The sequence below is a fragment of the Scomber scombrus genome, chromosome 18 (genome assembly GCF_963691925.1).
Source record: "Scomber scombrus chromosome 18, fScoSco1.1, whole genome shotgun sequence".
Classification (NCBI taxonomy): Eukaryota; Metazoa; Chordata; class Actinopteri; order Scombriformes; family Scombridae; genus Scomber; species Scomber scombrus.
The window spans coordinates 599,671-620,797 of record NC_084987.1 but is presented as its reverse complement, the minus strand read 5'-3'; the positions used below and the strand labels follow the sequence as shown (position 1 = coordinate 620,797).

At 44.9% G+C, this 21,127-nt stretch overlaps 1 protein-coding gene across 1 annotated transcript; it reads left to right on the top strand.

Annotated features, from left to right (window-relative positions):
- The first annotated feature begins 1,650 nt into the window (after positions 1-1,650).
- On the top strand, positions 1,651-20,579 carry LOC134000165 (suppressor of cytokine signaling 7-like). Its single transcript, XM_062439501.1, has 10 exons — positions 1,651-3,484; positions 4,061-4,122; positions 13,791-13,928; positions 14,297-14,436; positions 15,299-15,467; positions 15,708-15,836; positions 16,369-16,504; positions 17,854-18,008; positions 18,600-19,221; positions 20,308-20,579. The coding sequence occupies exons 1-8, from the start codon at positions 2,076-2,078 to the stop codon at positions 17,984-17,986; spliced, it is 2,316 nt and encodes a 771-aa protein (XP_062295485.1). The 5' UTR covers positions 1,651-2,075; the 3' UTR covers positions 17,987-18,008; positions 18,600-19,221; positions 20,308-20,579.
- The last annotated feature ends 548 nt before the right edge of the window (positions 20,580-21,127 follow it).

The window sequence follows — 21,127 nt, the reverse complement described above, 5'->3', positions numbered from 1 at the left end:
GTTGGACTTCTTTGCTAGCCATGGATCAAAACAAACACCATGTTCCAACATGAGGGTGTTCATAAGTGGACCTGGTACCGAAGCACCTTAGATCTAAGGTCGATGATCGACTTTGTAGTTGTGTCGTCTGAACTGCGGCCGTATGTTTTGCACACTCAGATGAAGAGAGGAGCGGAGCTGTCAGCTGATCACCACCTGGTGCTGAGGTGGATCAGGTGGGGGGGCGAGCTGCCGGACAGACCCGGGAAACCTAAACCCATAGTGATGGTGAACTGGGAATGTCTGGCCCCGGTTCACCAGATCTTCAACTCCCACCTCCGGAGTAACTTCTCCTGCATCCCCGGGGAGGACCATGTTCAGGACCTCAGTTGTGGAGGAAGCTGCTCAGAGTTGTGGTCGAAGGTTCTTCTGTGCCTGTCGGGGCGGCAACCGGAGAACATTAACACCGGCGGTAAAGAAGGCCTTTGGGTCCTGGCTGGCCCAGGGGTCTCCAGAAGCAGCAGACAGGTACCAGACGGCCAAGAAGGCGGTGGCTCGGGTGCAGTGAGACAATGGAGAAGGACTATCGGACGGCCTCGAAGAAGTTCTGGCAAACCGTTAGACGATTCAGGAAAGGGAAGCAGAACTCAGCCCAGGCTGTTTTCAGCAGGCAGGAGAACTGCTGACCTCAACTGGGGATATTGTGATGCAGGTGGATGGGTGCAGCATCAGGTGGATGGGTGCAGCATCAGGTGGATGGTGCAGCATCAGGTGGATGGTGCAGCATCAGGTGGATGGGTGCAGCATCAGGTGGATGGTGCAGCATCAGGTGGATGGGTGCAGCATCAGGTGGATGGGTGCAGCATCAGGTGGATGGGTGCAGCATCAGGTGGATGGTGCAGCATCAGGTGGATGGGTGCAGCATCAGGTGGATGGTGCAGCATCAGGTGGATGGGTGCAGCATCGGGTAGATGGTGCAGCATCAGCAGTGATGACCGTCCTGGTGGAGAAAGAGCAACCCTCACCTCTGCTCAGCAGCTTTGGGTAGTGACCCAAACAATGAACACAATTTATTTTACTTCGGTTTCTTTTGGTTTTAGTTAACCCTGATCATCATTTTATCCTTTCAGTTGCTGCTGGTGGTGGTTTCCCCTTTTGTGTGTGTGTGTGTGTGTGTGTTTGTGTGTGTGTGTGTTTGTGTGTGTGTGTGTCTGTGTGTGTGTGTGTGTGTGTGGTGTGTGTTTGTGTGTGTGTGTGTTGTGCACTCCCCCCTTTTCTTTGGGGTGATTTGTGTTTTCTCCTGGGATTCCTCTCACCCCGTCTCACGCCCCCCCTTAGTTTGTGATTTTAACGGTGTGATTGTTTTTTTATTGTTATTATTATATTATGTAATAAATAAATACATTTTAGTTAAATTGGAACCAGGTCCTGGTACTAAAGTAGTACTTTCAGAGACCTGAGGTAATTGGATCATTTCCTCTGCTCCACCTATCACCCTCCTGCTCGCCACAACACCTTTATTTTCACATTTCAACTCCTTTAAATTTAAATCAAAGCACGCGGACACTAAATGACGTCATTGATCCGTGTTTATGTTTAAATGAAGAAAATATATTTTAAAAAACAACTTTTTTATAAAAATGTTTTCAAATTCTTGTTTTTGGTTAAAACTTTAAATGAGGTCAGACAATGTTTAATATTGTTTACGGGGATCCACACGCACGCGCACACACTCACACCTCCAGTAACGGGAAGTGATCAGCGGGTTTTCACAGTGTGAACGCGCCTCCGTGATCAATCACACTGATCGATTATTGATGCCGCCGCTGCGCAGCCGCCCCGCGCGCCTCCATCATCACATCCATGTTGTTTTACCGGAGGATCAGTCGGTAGGAGGCTAACGGCTAACCGAGCCGTTACCGTCACGAACCGGTCCGCACTGTGGATGGCTGCCGGTCGGTGCTCCGCCGGGCGGCCCGGTTAGTGGAGCAGCAGCAAGCCCCGGTAACCCGGTGGTTCCGGTAGCCCCGTTAGCCCCGTTAGCTGCTTTAGCTCCGTTAGCTCCGTTAGCCCCGGTAGCTCCGGTAACTGTCGGGATGAATGAGGAACCGTCTCCGGACTTCGTGCTGATGCGGCTCGTGTCAGCGGCGGAGTATGACCGGCTGGAGGAACCGGAGGACCGGCTGAGCGGAGGCTTCGGGCCGGTGAAGGCCTCTCCGGGCCTCGGCTCGGCCTCCCCGCACTACAGCTCCCCGCTGCCCGGGAAGGGAGAGCTGGACGGCGGGCTGCTGCTGCCGGAGGCCCCGCTGGAGCCGCGGCCGCCCCCCCCGCAGCACGGCCCCGGTCCGGGGGGGCCCGGGTCCAAAGCCCAGCTGATGGTGCTTCAGAACTTGCTGCGATCCGGAGACCGGATCCTGGAGTGTGGGCTGGAGCCGCCCCCCCCAGGGGAGAGACCAGGACCGGATCCCGGTCCCGGTAGCACAACAGACGGTCCTGGACCGGGAGGGGGGAAGGACCAGAACCCTCACTGTGCCCCCCCAGAGGAGACCCTGCAGCTGTCCCAGTGGCACCCGGTCCTAAGAGCCCAGAACTATCCGGGCGTCCCAGAATCTGAGACTGGGTCGGTCCTGTGCCACCGACACCGGGTCACAGACCGGGTCCTCACAGACCGGGTGGCCCAGTGGCCCCCCGCCCTGCTGGACCAGGCCCTGCGTCTGGGTCTGCTGGAGCCCCGTAAGAACCGCCTGGCCGGGGGGGAGGACCCGGTCCTGGCTCTGGCCCGGAAGCTGGGCCAGCTGGGAGAGGGGGGCGGGGGGGAGGACCTGCTGCCCCCCCTCCCTCACTGCTCCTGTCACAGCGTCCTGGCCTCGAGGACGGGGGGCGAGGACGCCAGCGAGACCAGCGACGCCCTGCTGGTCCTGGAGGGGTTGGGGTCTGAGGAGGTGGGGGGGCTGGGGGATAGGGGGGGCCATGAGAAAGGGGACAGGGGGGGCGGAGGGGGGTCCTGTGGGGGGGCAGGGACTCTGAGCGGTCTGATGCGGCAGGTCCACAGACTGGCGGAGGAGGCGGGGGTCTGCACGGACCAGAGCTGCCGGTCCTCGCTGGCCGTCCTGGGCGACTCCGTGTCCCCCCCCCCAACCAGCAGCAGCCCCCCTCCCCCGGTCCTCCTCCCCCCCCACGCCCCCCCGCAGCACCAGTCCCGGTCCCAGCCGCAGAGCCGAGCCACCACCCCCAAACTCGGCGTGGCCTCGGGGGGGCGGTGCGCCTCGCCCCTGGTGGTCCTGGAGGGGCAAGGGGGGGGGGAGAAGACGCCGCGGGGCAAGTCCAGGAAGGGGGGGTCCCTGAAGGTCCGACTCAGCAAGCTGTTCAGAACCAAGAGCTCCAGCGGGGGTCCGGGGGGGGGTCTGGACAAGCGGCCGTCGCTGAGCTCGTCCACCTCGTCTGGGGGAAGCCTGCTGGACGTGTGGGGGTCGAGCTGCAGCAACACGGAGCCCGACAGCGCCAGGTACACCGGATCAATCTGATCAATCTGATCAATACATCATCAATCAGTGATGATGGTGATGGTAATGATGATAGTGATGATGATGATGGTGATGATGATGGTGATGATGATGGTGGTGATGGTGATGGTGGTGATGATGATGGTGGTGATGATGATGATGATGATGGTGGTGATGGTGATGATGTTGATGATGATAGTGATGATGATGATGATGGTGGTGGTGATGATGATGATGGTGGTGATGGTGATGATGTTGATGATGATAGTGATGATGATGATGATGGTGGTGATGGTGATGATGATGATAATGGTGATGGTGATGATGGTGATGATGATAGTGGTGATGATGATGATGGTGGTGATGATGATGGTGATGATGATAGTGATGGTGATGATGATGATAATGGTGATGATGATGGTGGTGATGATGGTGGTGGTGATGGTGATGATGATGATGGTGGTGGTGATGATGATGATGATGATGATGATGATGGTGGTGGTGATGATGATGATGGTGGTGATGATGATGGTGATGATGATGGTGATGATGATGATGATGGTGTGTTTCTTCATCAGGCTGCAGGTATCCAGACCTCACAGTGCCTTCTCTCCGGTGCCGTTCACTCCTGCTTTCACCGGTAAGAACACGTGTGTGTGTGTGTGTGATACTGTGAGACTGTGTGTGTGTGTGTGTGTGTGAGACTGTGTGTGTGTGTGAGACTGTGTGTGTGACACTTAATATAATCTTTATTTATAATGTAAAGTCCACACTGAAAACTATATCAAATATCATCTTAATTATTTATTATATATTTATTTATTATATTTATTATAATGCAGCTTTGCTCTCTCAGCACAGATTCAGAGGTGTGTCTCTCTTTATTATTTAAAGATGCTGGAACTTTGTTCTCTATTATGATGTGAATAATTATTATATTATGTCATGTTATGTTATGTTATACACAACAAACAGCAGTAACAGCTCATAGTTCTAGTGTTATACTGAGTCATAGTTCTAGTGTTATACTGAGAGTCATAGTTCTAGTGTTATACTGAGAGTCATAGTTCTAGTGTTACACTGAGAGTCATAGTTCTAGTGTTACACTGAGAGTCATAGTTCTAGTGTTATACTGAGAGTCATAGTTCTAGTGTTATACTGAGTCATAGTTCTAGTGTTACACTGAGAGTCATAGTTCTAGTGTTACACTGAGTCATAGTTCTAGTGTTATACTGAGTCATAGTTCTAGTGTTACACTGAGAGTCATAGTTCTAGTGTTATACTGAGTCATAGTTCTAGTGTTATACTGAGAGTCATAGTTCTAGTGTTATACTGAGAGTCATAGTTCTAGTGTTATACTGAGTCATAGTTCTAGTGTTACACTGAGTCATAGTTCTAGTGTTATACTGAGTCATAGTTCTAGTGTTACACTGAGTCATAGTTCTAGTGTTACACTGAGAGTCATAGTTCTAGTGTTATACTGAGAGTCATAGTTCTAGTGTTATACTGAGTCATAGTTCTAGTGTTACACTGAGAGTCATAGTTCTAGTGTTATACTGAGTCATAGTTCTAGTGTTATACTGAGAGTCATAGTTCTAGTGTTATACTGAGAGTCATAGTTCTAGTGTTATACTGAGAGTCATAGTTCTAGTGTTATACTGAGTCATAGTTCTAGTGTTACACTGAGAGTCATAGTTCTAGTGTTATACTGAGTCATAGTTCTAGTGTTATACTGAGTCATAGTTCTAGTGTTATACTGAGAGTCATAGTTCTAGTGTTATACTGAGAGTCATAGTTCTAGTGTTACACTGAGAGTCATAGTTCTAGTGTTACACTGAGAGTCATAGTTCTAGTGTTACACTGAGAGTCATAGTTCTAGTGTTATACTGAGAGTCATAGTTCTAGTGTTACACTGAGTCATAGTTCTAGTGTTACACTGAGAGTCATAGTTCTAGTGTTACACTGAGTCATAGTTCTAGTGTTACACTGAGAGTCATAGTTCTAGTGTTATACTGAGAGTCATAGTTCTAGTGTTACACTGAGTCATAGTTCTAGTGTTACACTGAGTCATAGTTCTAGTGTTGTACTGAGAGTCATAGTTCTAGTGTTACACTGAGAGTCATAGTTCTAGTGTTACACTGAGAGTCATAGTTCTAGTGTTACACTGAGAGTCATAGTTCTAGTGTTACACTGAGTCATAGTTCTAGTGTTATACTGAGAGTCATAGTTCTAATGTTATACTGAGTCATAGTTCTAGTGTTATACTGAGAGTCATAGTTCTAGTGTTACACTGAGTCATAGTTCTAGTGTTACACTGAGTCATAGTTCTAGTGTTATACTGAGAGTCATAGTTCTAGTGTTATACTGAGTCATAGTTCTAGTGTTATACTGAGAGTCATAGTTCTAGTGTTACACTGAGAGTCATAGTTCTAGTGTTACACTGAGAGTCATAGTTCTAGTGTTACACTGAGAGTCATAGTTCTAGTGTTGCACTGAGTCATAGTTCTAGTGTTATACTGAGAGTCATAGTTCTAGTGTTATACTGAGTCATAGTTCTAGTGTTACACTGAGTCATAGTTCTAGTGTTACACTGAGAGTCATAGTTCTAGTGTTACACTGAGAGTCATAGTTCTAGTGTTACACTGAGAGTCATAGTTCTAGTGTTATACTGAGAGTCATAGTTCTAGTGTTATACTGAGTCATAGTTCTAGTGTTACACTGAGAGTCATAGTTCTAGTGTTATACTGAGAGTCATAGTTCTAGTGTTATACTGAGAGTCATAGTTCTAGTGTTACACTGAGAGTCATAGTTCTAGTGTTACACTGAGTCATAGTTCTAGTGTTACACTGAGTCATAGTTCTAGTGTTATACTGAGAGTCATAGTTCTAGTGTTACACTGAGAGTCATAGTTCTAGTTATACTGAGTCATAGTTCTAGTGTTATACTGAGAGTCATAGTTCTAGTGTTACACTGAGAGTCATAGTTCTAGTGTTATACTGAGAGTCATAGTTCTAGTGTTATACTGAGAGTCATAGTTCTAGTGTTACACTGAGAGTCATAGTTCTAGTGTTATACTGAGTCATAGTTCTAGTGTTACACTGAGTCATAGTTCTAGTGTTACACTGAGAGTCATAGTTCTAGTGTTATACTGAGAGTCATAGTTCTAGTGTTACACCGAGAGTCATAGTTCTAGTGTTACACTGAGTCATAGTTCTAGTGTTAAACTGAGAGTCATAGTTCTAGTGTTACACTGAGAGTCATAGTTCTAGTTATACTGAGTCATAGTTCTAGTGTTATACTGAGAGTCATAGTTCTAGTGTTACACTGAGAGTCATAGTTCTAGTGTTATACTGAGAGTCATAGTTCTAGTGTTATACTGAGAGTCATAGTTCTAGTGTTACACTGAGAGTCATAGTTCTAGTGTTATACTGAGTCATAGTTCTAGTGTTACACTGAGTCATAGTTCTAGTGTTACACTGAGAGTCATAGTTCTAGTGTTACACTGAGTCATAGTTCTAGTGTTACACTGAGAGTCATAGTTCTAGTGTTATACTGAGAGTCATAGTTCTAGTGTTATACTGAGAGTCATAGTTCTAGTGTTACACTGAGTCATAGTTCTAGTGTTACACTGAGAGTCATAGTTCTAGTGTTACACTGAGAGTCATAGTTCTAGTGTTATACTGAGAGTCATAGTTCTAGTGTTATACTGAGAGTCATAGTTCTAGTGTTACACTGAGAGTCATAGTTCTAGTGTTACACTGAGAGTCATAGTTCTAGTGTTACACTGAGAGTCATAGTTCTAGTGTTACACTGAGAGTCATAGTTCTAGTGTTATACTGAGTCATAGTTCTAGTGTTATACTGAGTCATAGTTCTAGTGTTATACTGAGTCATAGTTCTAGTGTTACACTGAGTCATAGTTCTAGTGTTATACTGAGAGTCATAGTTCTAGTGTTATACTGAGTCATAGTTCTAGTGTTACACTGAGAGTCATAGTTCTAGTGTTATACTGAGTCATAGTTCTAGTGTTACACTGAGAGTCATAGTTCTAGTGTTACACTGAGAGTCATAGTTCTAGTGTTATACTGAGTCATAGTTCTAGTGTTATACTGAGTCATAGTTCTAGTGTTATACTGAGAGTCATAGTTCTAGTGTTACACTGAGAGTCATAGTTCTAGTGTTACACTGAGAGTCATAGTTCTAGTGTTACACTGAGAGTCATAGTTCTAGTGTTATACTGAGAGTCATAGTTCTAGTGTTACACTGAGTCATAGTTCTAGTGTTATACTGAGAGTCATAGTTCTAGTGTTATACTGAGAGTCATAGTTCTAGTGTTACACTGAGTCATAGTTCTAGTGTTATACTGAGTCATAGTTCTAGTGTTATACTGAGAGTCATAGTTCTAGTTATACTGAGTCATAGTTCTAGTGTTATACTGAGAGTCATAGTTCTAGTGTTATACTGAGAGTCATAGTTCTAGTGTTACACTGAGTCATAGTTCTAGTGTTATACTGAGTCATAGTTCTAGTGTTATACTGAGAGTCATAGTTCTAGTGTTATACTGAGAGTCATAGTTCTAGTGTTATACTGAGTCATAGTTCTAGTGTTACACTGAGAGTCATAGTTCTAGTGTTACACTGAGTCATAGTTCTAGTGTTATACTGAGAGTCATAGTTCTAGTGTTATACTGAGAGTCATAGTTCTAGTGTTACACTGAGAGTCATAGTTCTAGTGTTATACTGAGTCATAGTTCTAGTGTTACACTGAGTCATAGTTCTAGTGTTACACTGAGAGTCATAGTTCTAGTGTTACACTGAGTCATAGTTCTAGTGTTACACTGAGAGTCATAGTTCTAGTGTTATACTGAGAGTCATAGTTCTAGTGTTATACTGAGAGTCATAGTTCTAGTGTTACACTGAGTCATAGTTCTAGTGTTACACTGAGAGTCATAGTTCTAGTGTTACACTGAGAGTCATAGTTCTAGTGTTATACTGAGAGTCATAGTTCTAGTGTTATACTGAGAGTCATAGTTCTAGTGTTACACTGAGAGTCATAGTTCTAGTGTTACACTGAGAGTCATAGTTCTAGTGTTACACTGAGAGTCATAGTTCTAGTGTTACACTGAGAGTCATAGTTCTAGTGTTATACTGAGTCATAGTTCTAGTGTTATACTGAGTCATAGTTCTAGTGTTATACTGAGTCATAGTTCTAGTGTTACACTGAGTCATAGTTCTAGTGTTATACTGAGAGTCATAGTTCTAGTGTTATACTGAGTCATAGTTCTAGTGTTACACTGAGAGTCATAGTTCTAGTGTTACACTGAGTCATAGTTCTAGTGTTATACTGAGAGTCATAGTTCTAGTGTTATACTGAGAGTCATAGTTCTAGTGTTACACTGAGAGTCATAGTTCTAGTGTTATACTGAGTCATAGTTCTAGTGTTACACTGAGTCATAGTTCTAGTGTTACACTGAGAGTCATAGTTCTAGTGTTACACTGAGTCATAGTTCTAGTGTTACACTGAGAGTCATAGTTCTAGTGTTATACTGAGAGTCATAGTTCTAGTGTTATACTGAGAGTCATAGTTCTAGTGTTACACTGAGTCATAGTTCTAGTGTTACACTGAGAGTCATAGTTCTAGTGTTACACTGAGAGTCATAGTTCTAGTGTTATACTGAGAGTCATAGTTCTAGTGTTATACTGAGAGTCATAGTTCTAGTGTTACACTGAGAGTCATAGTTCTAGTGTTACACTGAGAGTCATAGTTCTAGTGTTACACTGAGAGTCATAGTTCTAGTGTTACACTGAGAGTCATAGTTCTAGTGTTATACTGAGTCATAGTTCTAGTGTTATACTGAGTCATAGTTCTAGTGTTATACTGAGTCATAGTTCTAGTGTTACACTGAGTCATAGTTCTAGTGTTATACTGAGAGTCATAGTTCTAGTGTTATACTGAGTCATAGTTCTAGTGTTACACTGAGAGTCATAGTTCTAGTGTTATACTGAGTCATAGTTCTAGTGTTACACTGAGAGTCATAGTTCTAGTGTTACACTGAGAGTCATAGTTCTAGTGTTATACTGAGTCATAGTTCTAGTGTTATACTGAGTCATAGTTCTAGTGTTATACTGAGAGTCATAGTTCTAGTGTTACACTGAGAGTCATAGTTCTAGTGTTACACTGAGAGTCATAGTTCTAGTGTTACACTGAGAGTCATAGTTCTAGTGTTATACTGAGAGTCATAGTTCTAGTGTTACACTGAGTCATAGTTCTAGTGTTATACTGAGAGTCATAGTTCTAGTGTTATACTGAGAGTCATAGTTCTAGTGTTACACTGAGTCATAGTTCTAGTGTTATACTGAGTCATAGTTCTAGTGTTATACTGAGAGTCATAGTTCTAGTTATACTGAGTCATAGTTCTAGTGTTATACTGAGAGTCATAGTTCTAGTGTTATACTGAGAGTCATAGTTCTAGTGTTACACTGAGTCATAGTTCTAGTGTTATACTGAGTCATAGTTCTAGTGTTATACTGAGAGTCATAGTTCTAGTGTTATACTGAGAGTCATAGTTCTAGTGTTATACTGAGTCATAGTTCTAGTGTTACACTGAGAGTCATAGTTCTAGTGTTACACTGAGTCATAGTTCTAGTGTTATACTGAGAGTCATAGTTCTAGTGTTATACTGAGAGTCATAGTTCTAGTGTTACACTGAGTCATAGTTCTAGTGTTACACTGAGAGTCATAGTTCTAGTGTTATACTGAGAGTCATAGTTCTAGTGTTACACTGAGTCATAGTTCTAGTGTTACACTGAGTCATAGTTCTAGTGTTGTACTGAGAGTCATAGTTCTAGTGTTACACTGAGAGTCATAGTTCTAGTGTTACACTGAGAGTCATAGTTCTAGTGTTACACTGAGAGTCATAGTTCTAGTGTTATACTGAGAGTCATAGTTCTAGTGTTATACTGAGAGTCATAGTTCTAGTGTTATACTGAGTCATAGTTCTAGTGTTATACTGAGAGTCATAGTTCTAGTGTTACACTGAGTCATAGTTCTAGTGTTACACTGAGTCATAGTTCTAGTGTTACACTGACAGTCATAGTTCTAGTGTTATACTGAGAGTCATAGTTCTAGTGTTATACTGAGTCATAGTTCTAGTGTTATACTGAGAGTCATAGTTCTAGTGTTACACTGAGAGTCATAGTTCTAGTGTTACACTGAGAGTCATAGTTCTAGTGTTACACTGAGAGTCATAGTTCTAGTGTTGCACTGAGTCATAGTTCTAGTGTTATACTGAGAGTCATAGTTCTAGTGTTATACTGAGTCATAGTTCTAGTGTTACACTGAGTCATAGTTCTAGTGTTACACTGAGAGTCATAGTTCTAGTGTTATACTGAGAGTCATAGTTCTAGTGTTATACTGAGAGTCATAGTTCTAGTGTTATACTGAGTCATAGTTCTAGTGTTACACTGAGAGTCATAGTTCTAGTGTTATACTGAGAGTCATAGTTCTAGTGTTATACTGAGAGTCATAGTTCTAGTGTTACACTGAGAGTCATAGTTCTAGTGTTACACTGAGTCATAGTTCTAGTGTTACACTGAGTCATAGTTCTAGTGTTATACTGAGAGTCATAGTTCTAGTGTTACACTGAGAGTCATAGTTCTAGTGTTATACTGAGAGTCATAGTTCTAGTTATACTGAGTCATAGTTCTAGTGTTATACTGAGAGTCATAGTTCTAGTGTTACACTGAGAGTCATAGTTCTAGTGTTACACTGAGAGTCATAGTTCTAGTGTTATACTGAGAGTCATAGTTCTAGTGTTACACTGAGAGTCATAGTTCTAGTGTTATACTGAGTCATAGTTCTAGTGTTACAATGAGTCATAGTTCTAGTGTTATACTGAGAGTCATAGTTCTAGTGTTACACTGAGTCATAGTTCTAGTGTTACACTGAGAGTCATAGTTCTAGTGTTACACTGAGAGTCATAGTTCTAGTGTTATACTGAGAGTCATAGTTCTAGTGTTATACTGAGAGTCATAGTTCTAGTGTTACACTGAGAGTCATAGTTCTAGTGTTACACTGAGAGTCATAGTTCTAGTGTTACACTGAGAGTCATAGTTCTAGTGTTACACTGAGAGTCATAGTTCTAGTGTTATACTGAGAGTCATAGTTCTAGTGTTATACTGAGAGTCATAGTTCTAGTGTTATACTGAGAGTCATAGTTCTAGTGTTACACTGAGAGTCATAGTTCTAGTGTTATACTGAGAGTCATAGTTCTAGTGTTACACTGAGAGTCATAGTTCTAGTGTTACTGAGAGTCATAGTTCTAGTGTTACACTGAGTCATAGTTCTAGTGTTACACTGAGAGTCATAGTTCTAGTGTTACACTGAGAGTCATAGTTCTAGTGTTACACTGAGTCATAGTTCTAGTGTTACACTGAGAGTCATAGTTCTAGTGTTACACTGAGAGTCATAGTTCTAGTGTTACACTGAGTCATAGTTCTAGTGTTACACTGAGAGTCATAGTTCTAGTGTTACACTGAGAGTCATAGTTCTAGTGTTACACTGAGTCATAGTTCTAGTGTTACACTGAGAGTCATAGTTCTAGTGTTACACTGAGAGTCATAGTTCTAGTGTTATACTGAGAGTCATAGTTCTAGTGTTACACTGAGTCATAGTTCTAGTGTTATACTGAGTCATAGTTCTAGTGTTATACTGAGAGTCATAGTTCTAGTGTTACACTGAGTCATAGTTCTAGTGTTATACTGAGTCATAGTTCTAGTGTTACACTGAGAGTCATAGTTCTAGTGTTATACCGAGTCATAGTTCTAGTGTTATACTGAGTCATAGTTCTAGTGTTATACTGAGTCATAGTTCTAGTGTTATACTGAGAGTCATAGTTCTAGTGTTATACTGAGTCATAGTTCTAGTGTTACACTGAGAGTCATAGTTCTAGTGTTACACTGAGTCATAGTTCTAGTGTTATACTGAGTCATAGTTCTAGTGTTATACTGAGTCATAGTTCTAGTGTTATACTGAGAGTCATAGTTCTAGTGTTACACTGAGTCATAGTTCTAGTGTTGCACTGAGTCATAGTTCTAGTGTTATACTGAGAGTCATAGTTCTAGTGTTATACCGAGTCATAGTTCTAGTGTTATACTGAGAGTCATAGTTCTAGTGTTATACTGAGTCATAGTTCTAGTGTTACACTGAGAGTCATAGTTCTAGTGTTACACTGAGAGTCATAGTTCTAGTGTTATACTGAGAGTCATAGTTCTAGTGTTACACTGAGAGTCATAGTTCTAGTGTTACACTGAGAGTCATAGTTCTAGTGTTACACTGAGTCATAGTTCTAGTGTTATACTGAGAGTCATAGTTCTAGTGTTATACTGAGTCATAGTTCTAGTGTTATACTGAGAGTCATAGTTCTAGTGTTATACTGAGTCATAGTTCTAGTGTTATACTGAGTCATAGTTCTAGTGTTACACTGAGAGTCATAGTTCTAGTGTTATACTGAGTCATAGTTCTAGTGTTACACTGAGAGTCATAGTTCTAGTGTTACACTGAGAGTCATAGTTCTAGTGTTACACTGAGAGTCATAGTTCTAGTGTTATACTGAGAGTCATAGTTCTAGTGTTACACTGAGAGTCATAGTTCTAGTCGTCAGTGTGGACGGACCTTTAATTCATTTCTTTTCGTCTTCTCTGCTTTTTAACCTGAACACTAACAAATACTCTGCTTTGACTTCCTGTGCTGTGTGTGTGTCTCTGCGTGTGTGTGTGTCTGCGTGTGTGTGTGTGTGTGTGTGTGTGTCTCTGTCTGTCTGCGTGTGTGTGTCTCTGTGTGTGTGTGTCTCTCTGCGTGTGTGTGTGTGTGTGTGTGTCTCTGTCTGTCTGTGTGTGTGTGTCTCTCTGCGTGTGTGTGTGTGTGTCTGTCTGTGTGTGTGTGTGTGTGTGTGTGTGTGTCCAGGTGAGACGGTGTCTCTGGTAGATGTGGATATTTCTCGGAGGGTGGGGGAACTGTCTCCACCCCCCCACCCCTCCCCCTCCTCCCAGACGGAGCCTCAGTCTGCTCGGTACTTCCTGCTTTCTTCTTCTTCTTCTTCTTCTGTGACTGTTTGTAGTTTGTTTCTTCTTCTCTTGTCCTGTCAGTCCTCCAGGATGTTACTAATCATTATTTTAATAATCTGTTCATTTTTCCATTAATCCATGAATCACATAAAATAATTTAATATTTATTAATTTTTAATATCTCAGGTGTCTCAGGTGTATCTTAGGTGTGACCCGTCTCTGTTTTTCTGTCTCTTGTGGTCCAGATGATTTCGGTGGTCCTCCTCAGCAGCAGGGTCCCTTCCTGGAGCGCAGTGTGGGGGCCTCCATGCAGTCTCTGCCCCCCCGACCGCTGGCTCTGCCCCCCTCCCTCAGCACCATCCAGCACAGCCTGAGCCTCAACGGTAAAACACACACACACACACACACACACACACATACACACACACACATACACACACACACATACACACACACACACACAGATACACACACACACATACACACGCACACACAGATACACACACACACACACACACACACACACACACACATACACACACACACATACACACACAGATACACACACACACATACACACACACACAGATACACACACACACACAGATACACACACACACACAGATACACACACACACACACATACACACACACACACACACACACACACATACACACACACAGATACAGTACTGTGTGTATCTGTCTCCATGGTGATGATGATGATGATGTAATAACTCTGTGATGTCAGACACCTTCCTGCGAGGGTTACCGAGGCCGATCCCGCTGCGTCCTGACGGTCAGCACCTTCCCCCCCGACTCGTCCCCCGCTGCCCCCTCAGCCTCCCCGACGCCAACAGCTTCGCCACCAGCCTGCGAGAGCTGGAGAAGGTAGAACACCACCCAAACACCACCTAGCACCCAAACACCACCCAGCACCCAAACACCACCCAGCACCCATCACCCAAACACCACCTAGCACCCAAAGACCACCTAGCACCCAAACACCACCCAGCACCCAAACACCACCCAGCACCCATCACCCAAACACCACCTAGCACCCAAACACCACCTAGCACCCAAACACCACCCAAACACCACACACCACCCAAACACCACCCAGCACCCAAACACCACCCAGCACCCATCACCCAAACACCACCCAGCACCCATCACCCAAACACCACCCAGCACCCAAACACCACCCAAACACCACACACCACCCAAACACCACCCAGCACCCAAACACCACCCAGCACCCATCACCCAAACACCACCCAGCACCCAAACACCACCTAGCACCCAAACACCACCCATCACCCAAACACCACCCAGCACCCAAACACCACCTAGCACCCAAACACCACCCAGCACCCAAACACCACCCAGCACCCATCACCCAAACACCACCTAGCACCCAAACACCACCTAGCACCCAAACACCACCCAAACACCACACACCACCCAAACACCACCCAGCACCCAAACACCACCCAGCACCCATCACCCAAACACCACCCAAACACCACCCAGCACCCAAACAACACCCAGCACCCATCACCCACCCAGCACCCAAACACCACCTAGCACCCAAACACAACTTCATCAGTAACTGAATCAGCTCATATTGATATGTGTGTTTTTCTCTGTGTGTCTGTGTGTGCGTCTGTGTGTGTCTCTGTGTACGCGTGTGTGTGTGTGTGTGTGTGTGTGTGTGTGTGTGTGTGTTGTCTCTCTGTGTGTGTGTGTGTAGTGTGGCTGGTACTGGGGACCAATGAACTGGGAGGATGCAGAGATGAAGCTGAAGGGGAAACCAGACGGATCTTTTCTGGTTCGAGACAGTTCAGACCCGAGATACATCCTGAGCCTGAGCTTCAGATCGCAGGGAGTCACACACCACACACGCATGGAGCACTACAGAGGTAACACACACACACACACACACACACACACACACACACACACCACAAACGCATGGAGCACTACAGAGGTAACACACACACACACAGAGACACACACACACACACACACACACACACAGAGACACACACACACACACACACACACACACACAGAGACACACACACACACACACACACACACACACACACACACAGAGACACACACATACACACACACAGTAACAGTGCGTCTCTCTGCAGGAACCTTCAGTCTGTGGTGTCATCCTAAGTTTGAGGACCGTTGTCACTCTGTGGTTGAGTTCATAGAGAGAGCCATCATGCACTCCAAGAACGGGAAGTTCCTCTACTTCCTGCGCTCCAGAGTCCCCGGTAACCTGTCTGTCTGTCTCCACCTGTCTGTCTGTCTGTCTCCACCTGTCTGTCTGTCCTCACCTTTCTGTCTGTCTCCACCTGTCTGTCTGTCCTCACCTGTCAGTCTGTCTCCACCTGTCTGTCTGTCTGTCTGTCTGTCAGTCTCTACCTGTCTGTCTCCACCTGTCTGTCTCCACCTGTCTGTCTGTCTCCACCTGTCTGTCTGTCTGTCTCCACCTGTCTGTCTCCACCTGTCCCTCTGTCTCCACCTGTCTGTTTGTCTCCACCTGTCTGTCTCCACCCTTCTGTCTGTCTGTCTCTACCTGTCTGTCTCTACCTGTCCTTCTTTCTCCACCTGTCTGTCTCCACCTGTCTGTCTGTCTCCACCTGTCTGTCTGTTTCCACCTGTCTGTCTGTTTCCACCTGTCTGTCTGTTTCCACCTGTCTGTCTCCTCCTGTCTGTCTCCACCTGTCTGTCTGTCTCCTGTCTGTCTCCACCTGTCTGTCTCCACCTGTCTGTCTGTGTATGAACCTGTTATAATTATTTCAGGTCTTCCTCCGACTCCGGTCCAGCTCCTGTATCCGGTCTCCAGGTTCAGCAGCGTTAAATCTCTGCAGCATCTCTGTCGCTTCTGCATCCGACAGCTGGTCCGGATAGACCACATCCAGGAGCTGCCTCTGCCCACGTAAGACCCCCCCCCCCCCCGTCACCCACTGACCCCTACTGACTCACACTGACTCTCACTGACTCTCACTGACTCCCACTGACTCCCACTGACTCTCACTGACTCCCACTGACTCCCACTGACTCCCACTGACTCTCACTGACCCCCACTGACCCTCACTGACTCTCACTGACTCCCACTGACTCCCACTGACTCTCACTGACCCCCACTGACCCTCACTGACTCTCACTGACCCCCACTGACTCTCACTGACCTCCACTGACTCCCACTGACTCCCACTGACTCTCACTGACTCCCACTGACTCCCACTGACTCTCACTGACTCCCACTGACTCCCACTGACTCCCACTGATTTCCACTGACTCTCACTGACTCCCACTGACTCTCACTGACTCCCACTGACTCCCACTGACTCTCACTGACCTCCACTGACCTCCACTGACCTCCACTGACTCCCACTGACTCTCACTGACTCCCACTGACTCCCACTGACTCCCACTGATTTCCACTGCCTCTCACTGACCCCCACTGACTCCCACTGACTCCCACTGACTCCCACTGACTCTCACTGACCTCCACTGACTCCCACTGACTCCCACTGACTCTCACTGACTCCCACTGACTCCCACTGACTCCCACTGACTCCCACTGACTCCCACTGATTTCCACTGACTCCCACTGACTCTCACTGACTCTCACTGACTCTCACTGACCCCCACTGACCCCCACTGACTCTCACTGACTCTCACTGACTCCCACTGACTCTCACTGATCCCCACTGACTCCCACTGACTCCCACTGCCTCCCACTGCCTCCCACTGACTCCCACTGACTCCCACTGACTCTGTGACCCCCACTGACCCCCACTGATCCCCACTGCCTCTCACTGACCCCCACTGACTCCCACTGACTCCCACTGACTCTCACTGACTCTCACTGAATCCCACTGACTCTCACTGACTCTCACTGACTCCCACTGACTCTCACTGACTCTCACTGAATCCCACTGACTCCCACTGACTCCTACTGACTCTCACTGACTCCCACTGACTCCCACTGACTCCCACTGACTCCCACTGACTCTGTGACCCCCACTGACTCCCACTGACTCTCACTGCCTCCCACTGCCTCCCACTGACTCCCACTGGCTCCCACTGACCCCCACTGACTCCCACTGATCCCCACTGACCCCCACTGACCCCCACTGACTCCCACTGATCCCCACTGACTCCCACTAATCCCCACTGACTCCCACTGGCCCCCACTGACTCCTACTGCCCCCCACTGACCCCCTACCTCTTAATCTTCTCTTCTTTAATCTTCTCTTCTTTCTCATGTTTCTTTTTCAGGCCTCTGATCGCGTATCTGAGGAAGTTTTATTACTACGACCCTGAGGAGGAGATCAGCCCGGTGCTGAAGGAGCGAGGAGCGACGCGAGGGTCCGAGCCCAGCAGCCAACCGGGCGTCGGGTCTCAGACGTAGCAGCGGAGCCTCCGACCATCACGTGAGAGCTGCAGATATTATTGATTAGCTGTTTGATCCATAAACTATTGATCAGTGCTTCTTAAAGCTGACGTCCTCAAATGTGTCTGAAAGAAACCAAATATTCACATTAACTAGCTCAATCAGAGAACTTGGACTTTTTCCTGTCAAAAAAATGACATTAAAAAATAAATAAAATGAAATTAATCTGATAATATGACGGCGTATTAGAGATTTCAAGAAGAAACTTGTAAATTTGTAAATTTACCAGAAATAAACTGTAAAAAAGGAGTTATAGTTATGATGGAGAGCGGTCACATCGCCTCACTCTGCAGCAGAGTGGAGGTCTGTCCTGCTTCCTGCTGCCAGAAGAACTGAGCTAACGTACATTTAGGAGAGTACAGATGTGTTCAGCTCACTATGAAACTGTGGGAAACACTGACCGTAGTAGAAACATCAGTTAAAATCATCTGTAGTTATTAGTTTAATTAATGTTTTATTGTGTTAGAAAATAACTTTGATTAATTGATTAGTAATGATCGGTTCAGACCTGAGCAGCTGATTAATTTAATAAAATCAATAAATCAACGTTTCTTTTTCTTCTTTCTTTCAGTTTTTTTCTTTCTCTTCTTCTGGACTCTGCAGCCAATCAGCTTCCTCCGAGCGGGTTTCAGATGATCCACCCTCCTCCAGCGGGGCTCTCTGATTGGCTCAACGTGTTTGGGGGGGAGGGGCATGGGGATGTGGAGACTCCGCCTCTCTTGTGATGTCATCGCTGAGCAGCTGGACTTATAAAAAATAAAAATATTAAAGCTGTAAAGACAAAAACAAAGAGCGAAGAGTGTCGCCGCGGCAACCAGGATCCTTTAAACACACACTGAACTCAAAGATCCACTTACTGACTTTTAGCTGTGATGTCATGTGACCATCAACCGTCATTCAACCTCCAAAAAAACAAACAAACAGCTGATGGTGAGAAAAGAAATAAAAAATAATAATGAGAATAAAACCAGAATGAATTATTTTAGATTTGAGGATAAAACAGAACTTTTATCTTTTATTGAAAATTCAGTTTTTCAAGTTTTTTCTTCAAAAGTTCGGACTTTATTTAAAACTCCAAAAAAGATGAGATTTCCCTCCAAGAAGGAAGAAAGTTTAATGACCATGACGCTGACTGAAAGCTCCGGCACCGATCACCATCATCATCATCATCATCATCATCATCGCTGTCAGAGGTTAGCTTGCCTGTTTTTTATCGTAATAAAGTTCCTGAACCGCTAACGTGTAATAACTTTGTGCCGATAACGTAGAACGATGGAAGTGTGAAACTTTACATCCAATAACTAAAACTTCAGTAAAGTGATATTAGTGAATTATTACGTTATCGGCTCCAGTTGTTGTTTTAACCAGGCCGATAACGTAATAACTTATTACGTAACTTATTATGTTACTAAAACAAGAAGTTATACATATAACGTTATACAGTTATCGGCTGTATTACGTTAGCGGCCGTTAATACGTTATCGGCCGTTAATATGTTATCGGCTGTATTACGTTATCGGACGTTATGTTATCGGCCGTTAATACGTTATCGGCTGTATTACGTTATCGGGTGTTATTACGTTATCGGCTGTATTACGTTATCGGCTGTATTACGTTATCGGCTGTATTACGTTAGCGGCCGTTAATACGTTAGCGGCCATTAATACGTTATCGGCCGTATTACGTTAGCGGCCGTATTACGTTATCGGCTGTATTACGTTATCGGCCGTTAATACGTTATCGGCTGTATTACGTTATCGGCCGTTATTACGTTATCGGCCGTATTACGTTAGCGGCCGTTAATACGTTAGCGGCCATTAATACGTTAGCGGCCGTATTACGTTAGCGGCCGTATTACGTTATCGGCTGTATTACGTTATCGGCCGTTATTACGTTATCGGCCGTATTACGTTATCGGCTGTATTACGTTATCGGACGTTATTACGTTATCGGCCGTTATTACGGGGGGGGGGGGGGGGTCAAACAGTCCAATCTGATCTCATGTGGGCCAGACCAATAAAACCATCACATCATTGTGAATGACAGGAAGTGGCTGGTTGAGCTTCGTCGTTGTAAAGAAGGTTAAAAAGTTGTTAAAGATAATATTATTCACAGATAAACTGAATGACTTTAAAACATCAGTTATTTTTCTACAATGATTTCTTTGTTTCTCTGATTAACAATAAATCATCAATGACATCATCAATGACATCAGCAAAATAAATCAGCATCAGTCAACCCCCCCCTCCGCCCCCCTCACCCTTCATGTTTAATTTCAGAGCTCTTATTGGTGCAGACAGACAGGAAGTCCTCTGCTTCAGGATCCTGGAGGCGAGCGGCGCTTTGACCAAAGCAACAAAACAACATGGATGTCAGGAAGAGGAGGCTCACTGCGTCACCATGGCAACTACTGAACTACGTCTGATTGGATAAAAAAAAGTGTTTGGACGGACTTAATCCCAGCAGAGAGAGACTGGGAACGCTGGGAATACTGAACTGGAAACGCTGAGCTGGGAACACTGAGCGCCCTGCAGGGACTTTATGATGTCATACAGTGAGGGGGGGGGGGGGGGGGGGGGGGGGGGGGGGGGGGGTAATGCTGCACACTGAAGGACTGCTGAGAGCTGAATGTGAATGTGGGAGCAGTGGTCATTTTCTGTGAAATCACCTGTCAATAAAACAGAGTGGGCGGGACTAACAGCTGGAGTCTTTGTTCCTGTCCAATCAGAAGGCACCAAAGTTTAAACCAAATGTTAAACCTGCTGAATGACAACAAGACATATTAATACATATGAATGGTCTACTGTAGTGTACAATAATACTAATAATAATATTAATGAGGGAAAGATTATAAATTAATAACATTAAAGCTGTTAAAATAAAACCATCTGAACCTCTAACAGACCTCAAACATAAATACACATTTATTTTTAGGGTTGAGCACCGATGATGAAGGTCTGAACTAATCATGATCACATTTAACTGAATTAAATATCAAATCAGATTTATTCATAAAGATCATTAAAAACAGTCAAAGTGCTGAAAAACAAAACTTTCTGAGTTAAAGACAAAGAATAAAAAATCTGTGTGTGTGTCTGT

Coding starts and splice junctions, on each gene's coding strand:
- LOC134000165 (XM_062439501.1), top strand. CDS start 2,076: ATGAATGAGGAACCGTCTCCGGACTTCGTGCTGATGCGGCTCGTGTCA. Junction 14,437..15,298: donor GCCTGCGAGAGCTGGAGAAG/GTAGAACACCAC, acceptor GTGTGTGTGTAG/TGTGGCTGGTACTGGGGACC. Junction 15,837..16,368: donor CCTGCGCTCCAGAGTCCCCG/GTAACCTGTCTG, acceptor TAATTATTTCAG/GTCTTCCTCCGACTCCGGTC.